General features: G+C 45.4%; 2 protein-coding genes across 3 annotated transcripts in view; one reads left to right on the top strand and one right to left on the bottom strand.

The window, feature by feature from the left end:
• Positions 1 to 23431, bottom strand: LOC144817829 (syncytin-2-like). Its single transcript, XM_078674681.1, has 2 exons — positions 22715 to 23431; positions 1 to 2356 (listed from the first exon to the last, which is right to left on the bottom strand). The coding sequence occupies exon 2, from the start codon at positions 2020 to 2022 to the stop codon at positions 670 to 672; it is 1353 nt and encodes a 450-aa protein (XP_078530807.1). The 5' UTR covers positions 2023 to 2356; positions 22715 to 23431; the 3' UTR covers positions 1 to 669.
• Positions 1 to 23438, top strand: part of FANCG (FA complementation group G) — a 288288-nt gene that overhangs the window by 198757 nt on the left and 66093 nt on the right. For both annotated transcript variants that reach the window (XM_078674680.1, XM_078674679.1), the window contains exon 9: positions 15068 to 15134. In XM_078674680.1, the coding sequence (XP_078530806.1) occupies positions 15068 to 15134 (67 nt within the window). The remainder of the gene's footprint in view (positions 1 to 15067; positions 15135 to 23438) is intronic.

Genomic DNA, 23438 nt, shown 5'->3' on the forward strand with positions numbered 1-23438 from the left:
TTCAAATAACAAGTTTATTAATTACTCATGAGTGGGACCACATCCATACAACACCCTCAAGTGTTCCAGGAGGTAGTACATTGAATACACAGACCATGGTACTTATATACAGACTTTGTTGCAGAGTAATCATGTAGTTACAAATAGACGGTACAGGCCTACACAGGAGTAGTTACTGACAAACATGGGCAGATGGGAGATCACTTAGTCCGCAAAGTGGGAGAGGGAACAGAACTGTTTACATCACCAGAAAACAGTTGACAGTTACATATTTAACCAGGTGCATTTCAGCAGCTACAGGCCTTTGCTCAGCACATTCATTACTTCGGCCCAGTACAGAAGGAGTTAACTAAAGCTGATGACTCAAGCAGAATAGAAGGGCAAGCAACAGTGAAGACAGAAGAATTACATTGCTAACAAAATGGAAGCCACAAACGAAATGGCTTCAGCTCATGCTAACGAAGATTATTTCAGATTTCCACAAACGACCCTTTTAGCATATGCTGAAGACATGTTCTTATACTTTCGAAGGAATACGAAAAATATCATTTATGTCAATCTGCATCATTTCATTGATTTCTTGATCACTTGCTAATCAGGCATTTACATTCTTAGCATTTTTAGTCGGTATACACGAGGTGCAAGTAGAAACACAAAGGGAACAAAGCATCATTGAAAACATAGGCAACAAGTGAAAAGAATAGCAACAAATATACATAGAGCTGACAGTAATTTCCAGCCCCATTCAGTAAACATGTTCCATAGCCATCCAGTCAAAGTCCATGTCCCTGAATCCTGACGGATTTCAGAGGCTATTTTATGCATCTTGAAAATTGCATCAAAAACAGAAGGGGCGTGGTCAGGGAAGCGACATGTTCTACCACGGTCAGCCAAGATGACATCAAGGACCATTCTATTTTGGAGAGTCACAATTCTCGCAATTTGTAGTTCTTCTGTGATGTTTCCATGCGCCATTGCAGTCTGATTGGTTACAGACTCTACAACACGTGTCAAGCATCTGATCTTTCTGCTGTTTAAGTCTGCAGCAACAAAGAAGAATAGTCCAGAATTAAAGTCAATATACTGCTGCAGTGCAGTATCAGTTTGATGCACCTCATCATTGTTTAGTGTCCTCTTGAATCGCCTCTTAGAAATGTCATTATACAGTTTATAGTCTTTATGATAGGATGCAGGTGCCAAAAACACGGGTGGAAGCAAAAAGGACACATAGCAGCTACCTAACCTACCAATAGGTAGATGATAATAACCTTTACTTCCGCAAATAAAATAAGTATTATGGGAGGACAAAAAGCTGCTATCGTTCATTACAGTAGTATTTAACGCTAAAGTAAAGTCAATTTTTCCCACAGGTATACTGCCAATACTGCTCACACAGAGATCTGCTCGATCTCCAGTAACAGCGATAACAGGAGGCCCATTTTCCTTGGTTGTTCGAGTGTTAGGGAAAACATAGCGCGCAGAGGAATTTCCTCGACGATACTCCTCCATTTCCCATGCAGTTCCGTTAGCTAGAGGATCTCCTTCCTCATCAGGGTAACAAGCCCTATTCAATTGAGTGTTTAGTCCTCCTACATCAGCATAAGTAATTTTAGCAACTTCAGAAGCCCTCAACAATGCCAACCAGGCTCTACAGGAGCCATAATGTGAAAACGGCAAGAGAATAAAAGGCGTTCCTCCCTTTTTCTGATGAGCTGGCATCATTCCACATAACCAGCAGTTGGTAACATTTGTAGCATTGTGTGTATGGTGCAACATCTGACCGAAAGTGTTATTGACGTAGGACATTCTGTGCTTCTGCTCATGATAAGGAAGAGTGAAGTAATGGTGTTCAATGGGGACAGGAGTAGTAGCAGTCAGTAGAGTTCGGGCAGGGGCTACTTCCTCTACAATACATGTTATTGCAGCAACAATAACAACAGTCAAAGTGAGTCCAGTAACAATCATTGTTGTTTTGCTGCAAACTCTTGCAGCAGCTGGTTTCTTCTCCTTAGGCATATCCATTTTGTTGACAAACAAAAGAGATCGTACCCTAAGGTCCTGGGCAGGCGTTGATTTCTTCACTAAGGTTGAGACGAGCAGTCACTAAAAGGCTACCCCTCCCCCTTTGTAGTTAGGCTTTAACCACCCAGGACAGTGGCTCAAACTGTCTTTTTCAACAATGAAGTATCTTTCTTCCTGGGTCGCAGCAGATATCGGGATGTACCAGGAATCGTGTGGTCCGGGAAGATTTCCTCAGATCCTTCAGGTGACACAGCTTGTCTTTTCTCGGTGACCAGGATGTTGCGGTGGTCTGTCAACACAGCAGGGCTAACAAAGGAAGAGCTTCCCGCACCTGCTGATAAATAGAAGACAAGCTGTCAATTAACTGGGACAAATAATCACTCATCAACATGTCTGGGGTACCTAATACTTGTACAGAGCACAGGGCTTGGCGTGACTGTTGGAAGGCGCACCGGCACTCAGCGGACCATGCGAGGACCAAAAAAAAAGGGCCAACAAAGGTTTAATAATGTGTGAAAAACTGCCTACAAAAAAAGTGAGGCCAATCAGTGCACGAACATTCTTCTGAGTACAGGGCACAGGAGTATCTAAAATGGTCTGAATGCGATCTGGTGTGAGTGCACGTCCCTCCTTAAACAGGAGGTGACCTAAATAGGTAACCTGCTGTCTACAAAATTGCAATTTCTTCCGACAGACTTTGTGATGATGAGAGGCAAGAAATTATAACAAGGACAGTGTTCCTTCTTTACACTGTTCAGGGGTATCGGCAACCAACAAGATGTCATCGACATATTGAGAATAAGAGCCACCCCTTTCAGTACAGGAAAATAATCAAGCTGCCTTTTCAATGCCTGGCTATAAATTCTGTATACCCTTGTGGAGCTGTACAGAATCTGTATGATCTATTATTCAAAGTGAAGCCGAACAAATAACGACTATCAAGATGAATAGGTATTGAAAAAATGCATTTTTCAAATCAATTACACTGAATGTAGTGGCAGTAGGAGGAACCATAGTAAGAAGTGTCATGATATCAGAGACTACCGGGTATTGGGGCCCCACAATTTTGTTAACCTCTCGTAAATCAATAATGATTCTGTAAATTTTAGTATCAGTGTCTCTTTTCAAAATAGGAAGGATAGGGCTATTACAGGTATTTTAAGGGACTTCCACAACCCCCACCTTAATGAAATCCTGAACAATGTGCGTCAATGCTTCTTCACCTTCCAGAGATATTTTATATTGGGGCAGTCGAGGCAATGAAGCACCTGCCTTACTTGAATATGTACTGGTGGGATAACCATTTATCCCACATCAGTATCTGATGTAGCCGATAAATACTAGGTAACGATGCCAGAGCAATATCCTCTTTAATGGGACAAGACCTCTCAACTATTGGATAGTTATCATTTAAGATAACACGCAACCTTCTGGGGAACAACATATTGTAGCACGAAAATATTTGAGCATATCGATACCCACAATATTATCTGGCAGGGGAAAGCAAAAATTGACATTCTGCAGTGAATTTATCAAGACTAAATGCAAGTGGCTGTGACAGTGGGCTAAATGTAGGTGTCCTATCGAATCCTATTGATGTTATCATTGCACCAGACAGGGGAGCACTAGGAGCCAATTTTTTAGACAGAGCACTACGAGTAGCTCCTGTATCAACCAGAAACCGATCAGTGGAGCCCAAGACATGTGCATCAACATAAGGACCTTTTGATCTACTGGGACCTCAACCGGTTCCTTACCCCATCCTAGGCATTCCTATGCATAATCAGAATCCCCAAGACCATCAGCCGAATAATCTGACATTTGATATTGATTCCGTCTATCAAAGGTATTAGGATAATTTGGTCCATTGTTCAACTGCCTCAAACCTGGGACGATTTCCTATTCCTCCCCTTTGTCCTGAATTCCCTGGACGTCCTCTCATACTTCACCTAGCCTGCTAAAACTGCTGACCTCGCAAAAGGAGGCACTCAGAACGCCAATGCCCAATCTCTTTACAATAAGCACACTGATCAGAAGACAAAGTTGCTCAAGAGAAAGGGGGTACACCAGGGGTATATACTGCACATCCACCTCTACCACTCCCTCTGAATGGTGGATCATATACTTGAGCCAACATAACTTTCGTCTTTAAATCCTTAACCTTCTTATCCTCTTTGTCTTTTGCTTCCAATTCCTGATGCTCCCAATACTGGGCCATAGTCAAAAAGGACACTGAGGAAGACATAGTTCACAAACTCTCGCTGGCCTTGAGGCGACTAGCTATTTCTGGCAACATGTTAGTGACAAATTTGTCGACGAACAGATGCTTACCTGTGTCATCTGTCAATGACTGCCCACTAAAGTCATGGAATGTCTCTTTAAATCGTGTAAAGAAATCAGAAACTGACTCATCCGCTTTCTGTTTACAAAACGCTAACGTTGTCCAATCTATTTTCTTAGGGCATTTGATAGTTTTTAACTTAGTCACAATAGCTTTGGGAAGATCTAATATCTCCTGTTGTGATTTCTGCACAGGTTCCCTAGCTGCATCTATTTCTTCTAAATGCACCCAAGTATCACCATATGCTACATTATCATCTATTTTCCGAATTGTTCTCCACATATAAGGGGGCAGAATAAGTCCCAAAAACATATCAATATCAGGCAAGGTCGTAGTGCAGGAGCTAATGGCTCCTTCCACTACTTCATAGAAAGCGGCAGGATTTTTCCGTGGATCGGGCAAAGCGTTTTTAAGAGCCATAACGTCTGCTCTTCTCCAAGAAGTATAGACCCAATTATAAACAAAATATCCCTTTACATCATCTGAATTATCAGCACTTGTTTCCGCAGCCTTCGGCGGAACATACAGAGGCGCAGCTTCACACATCTCTTTTATAGTAACTATAGTATCACTAGGGTCATTGTCTGTCCCCAAAACTTCTTCTTTTTGCACTGGGGTCTGAACTGTTTGTGCAGTTTTAACGTTACCAGCTGATTTTTGCTCCGCTTTTAAACGTTGTGTGTCATGTCTTAATTTAACTACTCGCCTAATTAGATCAGATATATTTGACAAAAGGAAAGTTCCATCACTTAATTGTTTATAATCAGAATTAATAACCTTGGGGTCTGATGTTTTTAGAAACGTTTCTAAAACCAATTATTAATTCCTAGGTAAACTCCTCTGCAAAATATAACTGCTCTAAATCTTTCCACTGCTGTATCATCGCTACAAGATCTGAAGCAGAAGTAGTCCCACGATCTTCTTTGCAAGCAGTGGATCTGATATTGGCTTTTTCGTCAACAGTCAAAGTGGAGCGAGTCTGCCGCCTATCTATGTCTTTATCGTCTGAAGAAAGATGTTCTTCATCGGAAAGATCATCCTCAGGGGCAGAGGGAAACTTATACGGGGGCGGAGGTCGATCTAACAAGATGGAATCATCCTGAGGTTTATTAAGTATGGGATAAATGGGGCGCCTAATAGGGTACTGGCCAGTTACCTCTAAATAACGCTCCCTTTTTTTCTATTATTGCCTTCATCTCTTTATTGTTTAATTCCAACACTTTTTGATATAGCGTTTTTCGCTGTTCTTTTTCTGCTATAGCTTCTTTCCTCACTCTCTCTTGCACTTCTTTCTCCCACATTCGTACACAATCAAACATATTGTCATCTTCTAATTTCGCTACTCCATCATTTTCTCTGAACACAACCTCTGAGTCAGTGTGCACCCTTATACCGAAGTATCCCACCGCCTCGTATGACCACTGCAATGGGTAGTCTGGTTCAAACACTAACGTGGCAGGTGTTAGTGGAAGTATGATTGATTTCGGCCCGTTAACTCGCAGACCAGATCCTGCACCAAAATGCACCACTTCACTTAGTACAGGAGAAAGGATACTTTCAGGATCTCTAACATATAGCATTTATCGTCAGCGTAGGTAGAGACAATTAACTCATAGCCTGGGAACCTAATGCCTTTGTGTCTGTGGTATTCTCTAAGTTCACAGGCTAGTGGTTCAGCCACCAGTGCGTATAAGATGGGAGACAGAGGGCAACTCTGCCTCATCCCTCTAGAAATAGGTATAGAGTCCGTCACCAAATTACCTATTTTGATCCTGGCTGTGGGGGCATTATAAAGAACTCCCAGTAATTGAAGGAAGAACGGCCCTAGGCCCATCCTAGTTAGGACTTGCCGCATAAAGGGCCATTCAACAAAGTTGAAAGCTTTCTCCATGTCGAGAAAAACAGCTACCACCTGTATTTCCGATCTGGTGTGCTGTAGGGCACCAAACACCATGCGCAGGTTATAAGTCAGGTTTCTGCCTGGCACAAACCCCGCTTGTTCCGGTGCCACCAAGGGCTGCACCAGGGGGATCAATCGGTTTGCAAGAATCTTTGCAAATATTTTCGTATCAACGTTTAGCAGAGAGAGCGGGCGGTATGATGCGCTTTCAGCCAGAGGATTACCCGGTTTGAGGATAGCAATAATAATTGCTTCTCTCTTTGAGGGCGACATAGTTCCTGAAACACACAAAAGCGTTGTAAGATGTAAAATATCGAGGAATGCCTTATAGAAAGTAACAGTCAGGCCGTCAGCTCCTGGGGCTCTCCCTGTTTTCATATTGGAGATTGCTAAAAGAATTTCCTCTCTCTCAATGGACCTCATAAGGAACTCACGGTGGGTGTTCGTGAGCCATGGCAGCCTAATATGTGTACGATAGTCTAGAATTTCCTCCTCTTAACCCCCATATCTGATGGCATATAGATCGGAGTAATATTGCCGGAACCTACTCGCTACTTCCGCCTCTCCCGTTAGGGTGTCACCCTCCGCTCATCTAACCTCTGCCACAACAGTTTTATCCCGTTGCTTTTTGATTATTTGGGCTAATACTGTTCCCCGGCGCTCACTCTCTCCATAGGCCCGTGCTGTGGCGTACTTACCGAGGTGTTTTATTTCAGTATCAGCCGCCTCATAGTATTCCTCCAGCATGACTTTGATCTCCTGCGCCACTGTCTCATATGATCTAACCTGTTGGCTCTTTTCTAGGGCCGCTAGTTTCTGTTCTAAATCAGAAAGCCGTTTGCGGATCGACCTGAGTACTCCAGAGTGCTTGGTCATTGTGACTCCTCAGATGTATAGCTTAAACGCTTCACCAAACTACCTGGAAGCTGTCCACCGACTCCACATTAGTTAAAAAAAATATGTAAATTTCTTTGGTCAGCTCTTCCCTAAAGACTGCGCCAAGCAAGTAATATGGTGGGAACCTCCAGGTGAAAGGTGGGATATTTTTCCTAGTCGTGTCAATCACCAGCAGAAGCGGGGAGTGGTCTGAAAGTGTACTGGGAAGTACCTTACATACACGTGTACTCTCAGTTAACTGCCTAGCTGCCAGCCAATATTCTATTCAGGTGTGTAAATCATGATAGGCTGAGTAGTGCGTAAATCCACCACTATTCGGGTATTTCTGGCGCTACACGTCACATAGGTCAAACCGTACCATAGCGCCTGCCACTGTTCTTTGTGCCGCTGTAATGCGCCTCTCCTGCCCACCTGGTCTGTCCTGCTTCGGGTCTCTGACTAAGTTAAGATCTCTCCAAAGCGGCTGTCCTCCTGTTTGCAATCTAACCTTGTCTGATAGTGCATTATAGAATTCCGGGTTATCATAATTTAATTTGGACCATAGATGTTAACTAGAATAAGGTCCATACCCTTACCTTTACACCTAGTAATAACAAATCCACCGTCTATGTCTGTTGCCATAGGTTCCAGTGTTAGGGCCGATCTAGGATTCACCCAGGACAGTACCCCTTTTGCATGTGTGGTAAATCCTGCTGCATGTATGTTACCATGTAGACCTCTGTGGCGTAACATAGGGCTGTTGAGAGGGAGATGCGTCTCCTGCAGCAGATCAAAATCAATTTCATGTCTTGTCATGTAATTCAGGACTTTACCGATTTTCCTGTGGTCGTTAAGTCCTCTAACGTTCCAGGTGAGTGCATTGATTGTGTCTAAACTTATGTCCCTACGGGACTTACTGGTTTCTGTCATGGGGCGTGTCGTGCCTGTCTCACCAGTCCGACCTGCAGATCGTATATAGCGTGTGGTTTCTGTGTGTTGTCACAATTGGCATAAAAAGGCAAATTAGGCATTACAAGTCTCATGTCCTGCCTGCCCCCACCCACGTCAGGCCTTCCCCAACCGTGCCTTCGACGATAATCCCCCACACTCCCCCAACCTTCAGAATATGCAAGAATGTAAAACTGCATATTAGGAACTCAGGATCCCCTCCCTCCCCCTCCCCCCACCCAATACCCAAACAGTCTAATTCACTCGTGGGCAGATGTTGCTCGCCAAGCATAGTTATGTGTTCTAACTAGACTCCCATTGTACTCCTCCCGCCCGCCGTCTGCAGAAGTGCATCTACTACCAAGAAGTAATCCACCCACTATATTATAGAACCTGATTAACCAGTGTGGACATATTCAATACTCCCATCTCTATGCATTCATATTACTATGTGGCCTGTATCTCGGCCTTTAAAAACAATAAAAGACGTTCTCGCAACAGTTTGTCCTATAGGGCCCAGCTCCCAGGGGCACTTGCGTGTCAGGTCCGGTACAGCTGGGGTCACTCAAACTGGAAATCGTGCTGGTGCGATCTCAATCTTGTTCGTCTAGTAGGCTTCCAACTGCTCCCCACAAAGTATCTTGTTCTGGACTTGCATGCTGCTCCTTGGCCCAGTCCTTCAGGGCTTTCTGCAAGATCTCAGGGTCTGTGAAGATGCGCGAATGGCCATTCCAGTTCACACGTAGTCTGTCCGGATATTGCATCACATACTCTGTGTTGGTCCTTCAGCTGGCGTTTCAACGGTGCGAACTGCCGGCACGCCTCTTGGACTCGCGTGTGAAATCCGGGTACAAAGAGATATTGGCCCCTTCGTACTGTAGGGTTTGTCTGTATCTAGCAGCTGACAAAGCAGAGTCCCTATCCCGATAGTTCAGTAGTCTTGCGATGTTCGACCGTGGGTGGGCACCAGGAATAGGGCGAGGTCCCAGGGACTGGTGTGCTCTTTCCACCACAAACATAGGGGAAAATGTTTCAATACCGAGGAGGGTGACCAGAAGTTTCTCTACAAACTTTTCCATGTTGCCGGTTTGAGTCGATTCCGGAAGGCCTGTAATTCTCAAGTTGTTGGGTCGAGAACGCACTTCCAAATACTCAGCTTTATCTTGCAATACCTGCAGCACTCTCCCTATCTGCTTGTGGTCCATGTCCATTGTTGTCTGCGCCTCCTCCACTTCTGTAACTCTGCGTTCCACCATGTCTAGCCTTTCTGTATGTTTATCCAGTCTCTCAGATATTCTGTACATTCGATACGATAGTGAGTCAATTTTTGTACCCAACACTGAGAGGCTGCCTTGCAAGCCTTTTTACACAGCAACCAGCATGGAGCAGATATCTCCTTCCGCCTCTTCTTGCGTAGGGTCTTGCATGTTTTCCCCATCCTCAGCTGCATTTTCTCGCAACTTCGTTTTCCTGTGATCTAACGTGATTTTGGGCTGAGCCTTGTCAACTCTGCCCATATTGCGTAGACCTCTGCAACAACCAGCCAGTGTAGACAACTCTCACCGGGGCAATTATTTTCAGCAAGCTCTCCTCTGGGCGACCGTCCCCCACAGAGTCTAATTGCGCTTCCTCAGCACAGCCATGTCCCACCACCAGGGCCTATTTGTCTGTTTCCTCTCCAACAGCCTGATGTTGTCCCCATTCTACTCCGGGTTTCACCATTGTTCTGCACTCTGCATGTGGCTAGCAGCTGTCAGTGGGGTAGCGACAGTACTGTCAGATCTGCCATCTCTTAGGCGCCCCTATGTAGGGAGCTATCCCGTAAGCAGTTGTGCAAGGCAAGGCCACTAGTAGCTTCTTTAGCCTCGACCCCACACTGAAAATGGCTGCAGTTAATATCATGCAGAAACCCAAGTCGCCTTCTGGCACCAGCCTCATTCACAGTTTCGACGGGTGTTCTTCACGTGCTCAATCTGGCAGCAATCATAGTGCAGCTTTATGCTACAGTTCGCTGGGCGTTGTGGCCTACCCCCGGCAGGCCTCTGCTTCCACAGCCATCAAAATGGCCGACACCCCCGTCTCGCTCGTTTTGCAGCCTCCAGCTTGGCTAGGTATGCACTGCTCCCCTGGTTGCCGGTGCAGACTTGTCCATATGTCAGCACGTTGCATAGGGGACTTCGTAGGCTTCCTAATACCCCTCAGCGCCATCGAGTGTTAGAGTGCCAACCAGGCCGCTCACAGCGTCCACGCCCCTGCTGGGCTCCCCGGCATCGATACGCAGCTGAAGGCACCACTTCAGCGCTCCGCTCTCAGAAGCAGTGTGATACGGCCCCTTCTGGGAGTGTCCGGGTCAGTGCAGTTGGACCTCGACTTGCCTCCAGGCTCCCGCCGCCTTTACTGCAGTGGAGGTCGACTGCAGTGACTCGGCTACAGCGCTGCGGCTCGTCGCTCAAGAACTCTCACTAGACCCCAGCAAACCAGCAAACCGTCTCCGATTTTCCTGCCCTGCGGGGGATGTGGTGATATTCGCGGCAGCTCTATCTGCTCTCCGGCTCCTCCGACACAAGCAGCAGGTTTGCAGAGCATCTCAGATGCAGGATAAATGCAGGATAGTGTGGCGGTGGTATGGAGCAAGGTACTCAAGCAGCCATCTTTGCGGCTCACAAGCTCTGCCCCCCAAATGAATGTATTTGTATAGCCCTACAACAACTGCTAAGTATATCAGAGATGATGGGTATTATGGGAGATAGAAAAATATTTAGCTTGTTATGAAAGACCTAAGTCTAAAATTGGATAAATGTACATTATATTTGGAGATTTTCGACACGCTTACTGTGGGAAATCAGTGGGAAAACCTGGAGAGAAAGTGAGGTGGGCCCACCTTCGCCAACCCCACCCCTCCAGTGGGGGAGGCGAAGTGAAGGACGCATCTCGGTTCCCTCCACCTTGAAGATGAGGGGGCTTCCCCTATTAGGACGAGGCATATGCCCCCTCCCACTGGAGGGTGGCAAAAGGGAGGGTGTAGACACCACAGGGAAAGGACCCATTGGTCCCAACGTGCACACCCCTTTAGCTCCCCTAAATCTAGGTATTTAGAGGCACCACTGAACCTTGCTCCTTAGATTCGACGACCTAAGAAGATGGACCGAAGAGCCATTCTGCAGAGAGAGGGCGGCAACTGCATTGGCCTCAGTCCTACCGGCCTGTTCCCTGCTTCAGAGACTCTGTGAGCCGAAACCGGCAAGGCCTGCAGCCATCAGCAGTCAAGTGCCCCAAAGACCTGCCCTGCCTTCAAGAAAGACTCTTGTCTCCCGAGAACATGGATTGTCCAACAAAGACACATCAACTGAAAGGACACAGGATCCAGGCAGAGCCGTGTCCCCAGCACACTTTGCAGCCGACGCCCATGGCCTGAGTTTGAGTAACTCACCTATCCTGTGAAGTCTCCCCAGGGATCCTGACCTCGTCTGCATCGGTGGATGACCTGTCCAGGGCTCCCCCCAATGCCTCCAGTCTCTGTTCGAAGGGTCCCCCCGACCCCGACCGGATCCATCTGAGAAAACCCGACACCAAAGGCATCCCTGCATCATCCCCCCGACTTTGGGGAGCCCATCTGATGGTGCCCAGGTGTCCCCCAGCTGTCCAACTTACCTGCCCAGCTGTTGGTCGCCTACGTCCAGCTTCCTGGTCCAAGCCTGCAGCCTCTGTCCGAAACTGATGACCACCCTTGGAAAGCATTGGGCGGCCAATGCTGATTTTTTTTTCATTTTTTTTTTCCAGAGTTTTATATAGCGCGAACTAGACCCGAACCGAATCGGGTATCAGAGCGCTTTACATAGCACCAGTTATGTTACATGTTACGTTACATGAGGACACATTCATTTTTTAGGCCCGGGGAGATTAAGAGATTTGCCCAGAATCACAGGAGGTTTTGGCGTCGTTACCGAGACTCGAACCCAGTTCTCCAGGGCCGAGGTCGAGCGCCCTAGCGCCCTAGCCGTTAGGCCAACTGCACCGCCCTGTGTTACTTTTGTGCTACTTTTGTGCTGCTTTTTGCCCCCCCCCCCCCCCCATCCCCATTCTCATTTCAACCGCGGGGCATTTGCCCTAAGATTCAGGATATCTACCTGCAAACCATGCCTTTTTGAGGCACCCCCAACGCTATTGGATAACATTGGGCCCAGTGACCTCTGCACTCGGCTGCCCCAGTGCCAATGGTGGTGCAGTACCTACCTGGTCTTGAACCTTGCCCTGAATTGTCCTAAACCCCTGAAGCCTGGGCAAGGAAGTCCAGCACTTACCTGCAAACTAGTTAACATTGTTTTCTTCCCTAGGATTGCATTGTAAGTTCTATCTATTTCTTTGACCTGTCTTACCTTATCACTGCAAAAACATACAACTGTACTTGACTGCCATTTAGAGAAAACATCCTTAATATTTGAAAGTGTATGACTACATTTACAAAACATTACTTCATTCTTGAAAAGTATTGCTACTTGTACCAACTGTAAAACTTACAGCACTAAGTGATTCTTGGTTCTTGAATAAAATAACAAAGTAACAACTTTTTATACAACCAGTTGAGGTGGATTCAGTCTTTGAATGTGTGCTATCATGTCTTGCCTGTGTGTACAATAAATGCTTAACTCTACCCTCTGATAAGCCTAACTGCTCAGCCCAGCTACCACTAAATTGATAGTAAGGTATTATCTACTTTAACCTCTGCCGTACCTTTGGGGGATGCACTGAACTCTGTATACACTATACCTCTTTTGGGTATAGTATATACAGAGCCAGCTTCCTACAAGTGGTGACAGATTCCCTTTGCCACTGAATTAGTCATATTTAATCAGCTAGTTCACCGAAGCCAGTTTGCAACACAACGTGTTGTAGGATGCGCAAAGGACAATAGAGGTCCACACACATGTTTGGACTAGAGATACTTTGACATGCTCAAAATATCCTGTATTTAAGAGCACTCCTTGACGCAAAGGTCACAAAATATATCCTTCAAGGGACAGACTTCTTTCTATCTTCAGTTGACCTCTCCTTTAATGCCTACACAGGTGTCTTCTCTTCTCGGTCTCACAGTATTGCGCCTCTAACGAGCACCAGACTCCTAATGCAACTGCTTTAGTGATGTCTGGAGAACCAGAGGACGTAGCATTGAGGTGACTCCATCTCCAGTAGATCACACTGGTTTCCTTGATGATGCTAGAATGATCTAACCAGTATGAACCTCCAGGCACCTTCTTTGCCTCCGTCACTTGCGACAGATTCGTCCGTGGATTTTAGGGCCGTGCACATGTTCGAGATTGCAACACAAGGAAGATGATTAGACGGAGAACCCTTGTGCAGGACAAGAGATTGTCCCAACTAGCTCTGGTGTATTGTCCCCTCCTTATCATCGAGCTCCCTTGTAATGCAGATGGACAGCATCACAGTGAATATTGTCTGAACAAAAAAGGTAGAATTGAGGTCCAGAATCTTTTCAACGAAGGCACGGAGGGTCTGGCATTGGGTCCTAGCTCAGAACTGCGATGGGCGTTTGGGTCCACTTTTTTCTCCTCTGGTACTTCGATACTGCAGAAGGGACTATGGATAGTTGTGTAGCCCCTTACGTAATATGGCTTGTGCAAGTACATAATTGGTACTGGCTCAATCCTGAGGAGATGTGCCTTATTTGCATGGAGATGGAGTCCCAGCATCTGCGTAGTATAATAAAGCGGGTGCACCGGTAAAAAAAATGTCAAGAATGGTATTAATTGTGTGTTACACATAAGGGGGTGCACAGCTAATAAGCCCCTTATGGCGCCATTGGGGAGGGGCGGGCACAAGAGTCCCATGGATCCCTCCGGCATCTTCCCATAGGCGGGTGCAGTCATACACTTCATAGGACTGCGAGACAATGCCTGCCACCCTGACCCCCTGCTTTAGCGCAATTCAGAAATGTGCGCCTGATTTCTAAAACGCGTTCTCGAGATGAGGTAATACCTCTGCCAGCTATTATTGCTTAGAAATTGGTTCTGATTTGTGTGCTGTATCTCACCATTTGCCAGGTTTACCCACCACCCGAGCAAGGCTGTAAGTCTGCTGTTTTCTTCCACTGTTTATGTATATCAAAGGAAATACCATGCTAGAGAAAGAAGTGTAGCTTACTTGTAATCCTAACTCCCTGCCTCTTTGTTAAACGATCATAACCAAGATTTGCAATTAATAAAGCTTTACTTGACCATGGTGGCCAGAATGTAGGTGCATAACAGGCCCTGCTTTGTGTATTCTGGGGCAGGGTAGCTTCTGAAATCACGAAATTGCCAAGTAAAGCATCCAATGGTGTGAAAGGATTGCCTTCGACCCCTGTTCTATGCTTTGGTTTACTTTTGTTATGGTTTTGAAGTCATGTTCTTTATTTAATTTAAAAAAAAAACCTCAGTATACTGCTTCCAAAGGGCATGCTTTCTTCACAAATGTATTTTTAAAAAGCAAAGATGTTTGTATTTATGTAGGAGTTGCGGAATGCCAAATGTGAACAGAAATAATATTTTTTTATATAAAATGGCCATTCTGAAGTATTAGAACTACAATTAAATAACTTTTCCATCTCCCTTCTGAATCGTTTCCCAACTGTGGAGGCCGAATTTACAGGAAACTGAAAAACTAAAGTAAGTTTTAAATCAAATGTAAAGCCAACAATGATATTTACTATTTAGTTTTACTGATATCAAAATCCTGTTCCACCTCTCCATGGTTCCATAGTCTGTGTCAGGCTTCCCACTCTACCCCCATTTATCTCCAGTGTTCTATTTACCTTCTTTGTTTTCAGAACATCAAATGTGTTTGTGCCTAGAAACAGCTTAACCTTTGCCTTGAAAATCATGTGCTATATCCACTGCAAGCTAGAACACAGCAGCTAGAACACAGCACCCAGAAGTCTTTCCTGTTGGCACTTTGCTCTGAATTTGACTTTCTTTTCATTTAAGAGTTGAGGAAGCCGTGGAACATTATCTTGACCTCCTTGCCTTTCTGCACGAGGGATCATATGAGCCGGTGAGTACAAGTGGGAAATGAGTCCAGAAAGTATCAAATGGTTCTCCAAAGAAACCATCTATGGGACCCTCTCCAATGAATACAGGAAACTCACATGGGGAGAAGATGTATTGATTAGGCACCCTGGCCACAGCAAGGCCACCAGATTTTTTTCATGAACCTAAACTCCTTCAAGGCTATGCCGTACAACATTCTAGAAGTAAACATCATTGCAATGTCAGGGTGACACCATTACTTAGACAGGCAGAATAAGAGAAGATGGAAAGGCAGATACCACACCATCCGCCGTTTGCACAGTCTAAGGTAGAAAAAGAGTTACATAATGATTTGCACTCAAGTGAAGCACTTGCTTTGGAGAGAAGGTGCAAGTCTGTTTTAGTTCTTTGAAATTAAAAAGAACAATTGATGGACAGAATGCAGAATAATGTCATACATTCACCCCAGTACAGAGATCTGGGGCTAAATCCTATGAATCCTATGCCATTCCAGTTTAGACTCGGCCATATGCAAATCAGTCTTGACCCTGCGCCCAATGGGAACAGTCCAGCCCGAACTGCCAAGCCAGGTCCTTCCTGGACCGGAAACAAGCATCCAAGGACCGGTTTCGGGGCATCACCCCTCATCATCCAGGATAGCTTGACTCCAGTTGCACGTAGAGCACGGGACCCACATCTGGGCATACCCGTCCCACTCGGAGTGACAAATGCAAAAACAACAATTGAGGGACTTTTGCTTAGTTCTTCAAACAGCCATAACCCATCTTGGGTATTTTCTGACCTATGTTGAAAAGCAATCTGAGTGATACTCAAATTTCTATTTAATTGTTTGTAACTGTTATTCATATGTTTAACTCATAGCAGACCAGTATATATTCAGGCCACAAAACAATAGGTCAAGAGGGGTAGGAAGAGAAAGAGCCAAACAACAGACTGTGAAGGGAAAAAGATTACAGATTCTTCAGAGGCGAGGAAGCTGCTGACCATAACATACATTTCCGATAAGGAATAAGACAATATAAACATGTGCAGTCAGTAGAGATTTGTAGAAATGTTTTCAGACTGGATTTAAAGATCTCAAGGGAAGTAGCCTCTTTGCAGGCAGAAGGGAGAGGGTTCCATAATTCATTACACACTATGAAAAGTGGAATCTTCTTAAAACTTGTGTCTTCTCCCTCTCACTTCATCTCTGTATACATTGTGATCCATTTACCCAAATAGCTTGTGTTGGGTTTTATCCTATAGCACCAGGAGACTTTGTTTATGAGTGACAGTGCGATGTATGAAAAACCTTTAATAAATAGATGACTTCTCTCTCCCTGTTTGAAGGATCGACATACGTCGGTGGTGCCATGGTATCTGTGTTTGCATCAGTATTTCATTGCTTTACAACATCAGTTAAGACCGCTTGCATTTTACCCCACCCAAGATTTCTTTGTAGAAATGTTCCAATTCCTAATACAGCTGGCAGTAGTTCCTTTCACCCAGTTGTCCAGCTATTTTTTTAACTTGGGAAGATTGGTCTTTCAGTCATTACCCAAAGTGCTGCACCGTAGTCGGTCTCATCTGGTTCGGGTATGCTGTATCGCTGTGGTTTGGGAGAAAGAGTGGAAATTACACACACTCTTGTGAGCTGCACCTTTCCACGTGGTCTGACTTTTCTACTGATTCTCTTTCAGAGGTTGATTAAAGGCTGCCTCCTCAGTCAACTCTCTTGACATTCTCATGAACCAGGATCGAATCTTTGAAGCACTGACCTGCTGCCTTTGGTCTTTCTCTCTCTTATAAATATTTATCTCCTCCTTTTTATTAAACCTATTTTATTAATTTAACATTACACCACTTTGACATTCAAAGTGTCATGCTTTTATGCAGTATTCCTTTGTAACATTCAACAGAAACCTTGTAAATCATCTGCAATGAGGTATCCTCTACCAATCACAAGGAAACACATCTACGCTGCGTTGAATAGGTTTTAACCAACCGTCAATGCGATCAACGCAGACTGTGTATGTCACTGTGGAATCATATAATAGAGCAGCCATCAGTTTTCTGCTTATATCAATGCAACCGGGCTTGCTTTCTCAGCTTGACCATCACGTAGGGCTCCTCAGGCAACATTTATTGTCCCTCACCTTCATCACTTGGTATTGGGTTCAGTAAATCTCCCCCAGCCTGCACCAGTTCTGGCTTTCTTTTTTAACTCTCATATGTAAACTCATGCTCTCTATTTCAGCTATTTATTTTATTTATTTATTATGCATCTTATACCGCGCAAACTAAACCCGAAGGTGTCAAGGCGCCTAACAAAAAGATCAAAATGCAGGGCACATCTACTCATATGCTTGTACAAAGAGACGTGTTTTAAGGGCAGATCTGAAAGTCTGTAGGGAGGGGAGAGACCTGAGTTCTATCGGAAGATCGTTCCACCATTTAGGAGCCAGATGGGAGAAAGCCCTACCACCCCATCTGGTTTTCCGGATACGCGGGACACGGAGAAGAAGATGATTAGAGGAGCGGAGGTTCCTGCCAGGGTTATAGTAAGACAGGATGGATCCGATGCCTGTAGGGCTGCTTTTCGCCAGAGCCTTATAGACCATACACATGGACTTGAAGACTATCCGCTCCTTGATCGGAAGCCAGTGAAGCTGCTTCCTGGCCAGCGTGGCCGAAGAACGGCGGGGGAGATCAAGGACAAATCTGGCTGCCGCGTTCTGGACTACCTGCAAGCGCTGCAGCTGACTCTTATTCAGTCCAGCATACAGTGCATTGCAGTAGTCCAAGCGGGAACCCAGAAGGGCGACCGCAAGTTGCCTTCTTGCCTGCAGGGAAAGGTAGTGCCTAATTTTCCTTAGCATGTGGATTATACCCCAACAGGTGGATACAGTCCTATTAACCTGTTGGCACATACCAAGGATGGGATCGATCATGACCCCAAGATTTTTAGCCAAAGATGTAGGTTTAGGGCAGGCACCCAATGAATCAGGCCACCACTCCATAGACCAGCTCTCTTCCTTTCCGCCGAACACCATCACCTCGGTCTTCTCCCCATTCAATTTCAGTGAATTGTAAATCATCCACTGGCTGACAGCCTCCATGCAAGATCTAAAATTGGAGGCTGTCAGCACGGTTGAATGGGAGAGAGACACGAGGATCTGGGTGTCATCCGCCTAGGAAACTACCTCCATCCCAAAAGATCTAATGAGTCTGGCAAGGGGGGTCACGTAGATGTTAAAAAGGGTGGGACTAAGCGCCGACCCCTGAGAGACCCCACATTGCACAGACAGGGATGGAGATAGAAATTTTCCCAGCATTACCTCTGCTCTCTGTGATCGAGAAAAGAGGAAAGCAACCCCAGGGCTGCCCCCCGGGCCCCAATCTCACACAGTCGAGATGTTAGGACACGGGGAGGAAGGGTATCGAAGGCAGCCGTGAGGTCCAGAAGGATCAGGAGGGATGTCCGACCCCCATCCACGCTCGTGCGGATGGAATCGAGCACCAGGGTGAGGGCAGACTCGGTGCTATGTTCCCTCCTGAAACCATGCTGGGAAGGATCCAAGCAGCCCGAATTCTCCACAAAGACAGCAAGATGCCCATTTAAATGGGCCTCTAACATCTTTTCGGGGGCCGGGAGCAGTGAGATGGGGCGAAAGTTCTTTAGTACCCCTGGATCGAGGGAGAGTTTCTTAAGCAGTGGTTTTACCACAGCATTTTTCCACTGCTGTGGAAAGACACCCTCACTCATTACCCCATTCATGATGTCAAGCAAAGGGGGTAAGAGAGATCCTCTACACTGCTTCAGGATCTTAAGAGGGCAAGCATCAAGCGGAGACCCTGACTTTGTTTTGTCAAGCAGCGTCTCAAGATCTTGTAGAGAGAGCGGAGGAAAGGATTCCAGACAGCCGGCCAAGGGAAGCTCTGCCGAGGAGACGTCCAAGACCACAGTAGTCAGTGGCTCAGCCGTTGATAATCTCTGTGACTCCAGGGAGGTATAAATGTCCGATATTTTGGACTGAAAAAAGAGAGCTATGTCATTGCAGAGCTCCTGAGATGAAATTACAGGATCGGGGACCTGGAGAGATGTAAGAGAGTCCACAATCCTGAAAAGCTCTTTGGGAGATGAAAGAGAAGCTGTAAGGGCCGTGAAGTAGTCTTGTTTGGTCCCAATGACTTCCAGCTTATATCTTTTAAGCAGGGTTTTTTGGGCTTCCCTGTCTTTTTGGTCCCAACTAGCATGCCATAGACGCTCCTGCCTCCTTACTTCCTGTCTAAGGAGTCTTAGCTATTCAGAGAACCAGGGGGCTGAGGGTTTTTTCCTGGCTGAATAACAGGACCGAGCCGGTGCCAGTTCATCCAAGGCCTCAGTGAGAATTTTATCATATTGCGGCACCTCCAGAGAAAGTTCCATCTCCCGAATTGAAGACAGACTAGGAATCCACGGGTCAAAGGAGTTTTCCCCGATCTTTTTAAGATTCCTACGTACTTCAAAAGTACTCGGAACTTTCCTAGGGATCTCCTGGCTAGGGAAGGCCACGTTGAAAGGAACGGCCAAGTGGTCTGACCAGGAAAGAAGAAAAGGATCCATTACTGACAGTCTCTGGTCATTAGAAAAGATCCCATCGAGCGTATGCCCCGCTCGGTGGGTGGGTCCTTTCACCAGTTGGGTGAATCCGCATGCTGTCAGTGCTTCCAGCAGAGCGGAGGTGTCATGAGCCTCCAACAGCTCTAAGTGAAAATTAAAATCACCCAGAATCGTTAAATTCTCACAGCCAAAGTAAGGTTCCAGGAACTGAAGCAATTTTAGGCTAAAGTCTGTTCTAGGACCGGGAGGACGATAAACCAGAATCCCATTAAATGGAGAGACTGAAGAGTCATATAATGAAAAGTGCAGCACCTGGATAGGGTCCTTAGGGTCAGATAAGGGCATAATATGACATTGGAACCTGTCTCTATGCAGGATAGCCAGTCCACCACCGACCCGGCCTATTCTGTCCTGCAGAGTCAGGCAATACCCATCCGGGACTGCTTCGATGAGGTCTGGGCCCGATGAGTCTTTGGCCCACGTTTCCGTAATGAAAACCCATGTCGGGTTCTTCTCCAATATAAGCTCCTTAAAAACAATATTGTTTTTAATGAGTGAGCGCGCATTAAGAAGAAGGCAGTTTACGCTCAGTTCACTAGGTACAACTAGCGAGTGGAGCTCCTGAGGAGGGGCGGGGGGGGGGCAGAATTCCAGCTCTCCGGGCTATTTTTACATATCTCCCTTTCACTTTCTTACAGTAGGACCGCTGATGGACTTCAACTCATTGCTATTCGTCGCTTCTTTCTTAGTGAGGCAGGGCAAATGAATCTGCTGCTGCCTTTAGTTCTTTGAGGCGGGGAACAGACCCAGCAGGCAGACTTTCTGCATTTCAAGGTTTACATTTAGCATAGAAAGCTGTTGAGTAGTAGCTCCCAGTAGTCCAGCAGCACTGGCCATGTGCACAGCATATGATAGAATTCGCCTCTGCGGCCCTACATCTCAGCATAACGATTCTGTCCTGAGTATATAATACACAGTTTCTCAGGTAGGTTCTGTGCACAATTTTAAAATGTATACGTTTGAAATGTGCGCTGCTAGATATCTTGGGTGTGTAACTTGGCACCAGACCTTTGTCTCTTTCAGTTGGTTTCAATCCCAAATCTGCTACCCACTTATCTTTCAACCCTCTTGTAGAGCTTTTACTGCTAGATTCATCAAAGACCCGTTGTGCGAGTCTTTAATAGCGATTCATAAGGAATCGCTATTAAGGACTTGCAAAACGGGATTCTTGTAGGAATTGCAAAAAATATTGCGATTCCTACATGTTCCTTATTTGTGATTAACAAATTGCTAATCGTAAATAAGGAATAACTCCCCATGCATTCCTATGGGCCTACAGACCCATAGGAATGCATGGGGAGTTATTCCTTATTTACGATTAGCAATTTGCTAATCGCAAATAAGGATGCGATTTCAAGGGTGCAGGGAGTCCAAAGGACACCCTGTAGCACCCCTGAAATGTGAATTTACACTGATGTTGTGCACACACATGTCCAAAGAACATGTTTGTGTGTAACATGCAACTTAGAAAAATGCATTTAAATGCATTTTTCTAAGTTTTCGCTATTTACCACGAGGTTTGACTTCGTGGTAAATAGCGGCCCTAAATTGCGAATTCGCAATTTTTAAATGTTTCATGAATATCATTTAAGGAATCTCTAATAGAGATTCCTTAAATGCTAATCCTCGCAAATTTGCGAATTCTTTATTAGCGATTTTTGCATTTGGGATGATGAATCCCAAATGCAAAAATTGCACTCGCAAAGGGCCAGATTCTCAGAATCTGGCCCTTTTGCGAGCGCATTTCGCATGATGAATCTGGCTGTTAGATCCCACAAATAGCAACGGCCTGATGATTGCAGAGGGTTATGGCGCGTGTGGCATCCTGCATGCAGGTTATGGCCCAGGCTGGTGGCTCTTCATTTAGTTATATGTAACTTGACTAAAAGCCAGTCCTCGTTAACTTGGCTAGATAGACCTTAATAATTCACTCTCTTGATCTTCTTTCTTTGGTTATCAGCTAATGCGAACGTAGAAATAAAGAGCTGCAGGGAGTATCACTTTATCTCCTTTGTCCATCTAAGGGTTCAACGTCGCTACGGTCTTCCCAGTGGTGGTACATATTCAGGACTCAGAGGTGAGGTGTGCTGAAGTCAAATCCTGCTCAAGTCATGCAGTGAGTATCTTTTCTCCCCTGGCTCTTGAAACCGATGAAGCAAAGATTTTGGTTCTTGTCAACAGAGGAAGATGTGCTTGTCTTTTGGCGTTGTAGTACAACGCCGTCTGCTTGAGTGCAGATTTCTTTTTCTGATTCTCAGGTCAGATTTACTTTTTCAGCTGAGGGCACTGCAAGTCCCATACGTGAGTTCCCTTTACATTAATTGTGGTCTAAAGTTCAGGGTTTATGAGTGATGCTTCAGGTATTGAAATCATGCAGGCGATGAGGGGCAGCCTGTGTATGTCCATCAGCATGGGGGTGATGTTGCTTTGACTTGTCAAGGGACTAAACAGCTACAACCACACTCACTTCAGGCCTGCTTCATCCTTCATCTACCTTCTCAATCACAAACTGTGCATTAAGAACAAATCCCCCTCCTTGTTTGGAGTACCACGTGCCATCTCAGGATAGGGTGACCAGGCGTCCCCGTTTTGCAAGGACGGTCCCCGTTTTTAACCAGCTGTCCCAGAAAAATTCAAGAAATTTAGCTTATGTCCTGGTTTTTAGAGAGGGACGACTGAAAACGGAGGGAGGTGTTTTTTATGTTTTACAAAGTAGGGAAGGTTAGCAGTTGTTTCAAGAAAGCAATTTAATTAACAGGCAAGCTACTGGGCTTAAAAATTACATTTTATGCATGTTCTTACTGCCTGTTCTGTAATTCTCTGATGAGGAGTGCTCTCATGGCTAGAATTAAACTTGTAGTCCTTCTATTTTTGTGAAATGTCCCCGTTTTTGGCTTTAAAATTCTGGTCACCCTATCTCGGGAGCCACAAATTCTCAATACCTGGCCATAAGGTCTGCCTTTTCCATGCTGAGAGCCCAGCATTACGATTGCACGCCTCCACCTTTCCGGCTTGCTCCTTCTCCCCTGCGCTTCATGTGGCACTAAAGGACCCCTCTCTTCAAGGATCACCAGACCTGCAAACAGAAAAGGATCGTCCCTTATCTCGTGCTTTAGTTTTCCGTCATTGGGAACGATCTTGCATGTTTCCCACCACGGCCACAGCTAGCGATCACTGCTCTGTTCCTAGATGAATGAGTTTGCATTTTAAAAGTTCCAGTATAAACATCCAGTGTACATACAAGATCGCAGACTATTCCAAACTGAGTTTGACATTGTGAATGTTTCTCAATAACCACTTTGTTGCTCACGCTTATAAATAAAATACGGTTGGTAGAAAGAATTGTTAGTCCATTCAGTTGTTCTTTTGGGAAAAAGTTGTTCTGTGCCTTATTTAAACACATTTTCCAGCTGCATAGCCTTATTGCGACATATTATCATGCTTTGTATGTACAACTTCTTTGTTTGATTTTGCAACATCTGCTATGTATGCGGACTCCTTACTTATCTGATATGCTCAATAAAACTGCAAAGTAAATAAAAATACTGCCTACTAAAGTTAACCAAGTCCTGGGCTCATGTCTCCAGAGCTTAGACTTGTTCTACAGATCGTGTGCTTCTGTTTGCCTAAAAACATCACCCTGCCTCACGTGTTCCGTTCCTCCCT

This window comes from Lissotriton helveticus, chromosome 2_1, assembly GCF_964261635.1.
Source record: "Lissotriton helveticus chromosome 2_1, aLisHel1.1, whole genome shotgun sequence".
Lineage (NCBI taxonomy): Eukaryota > Metazoa > Chordata > Amphibia > Caudata > Salamandridae > Lissotriton > Lissotriton helveticus.

Excerpts from the sequence above, each read along its gene's own strand:
- LOC144817829 (XM_078674681.1), bottom strand. The coding sequence starts at position 2,022 with ATGGATATGCCTAAGGAGAAGAAACCAGCTGCTGCAAGAGTTTGCAGC.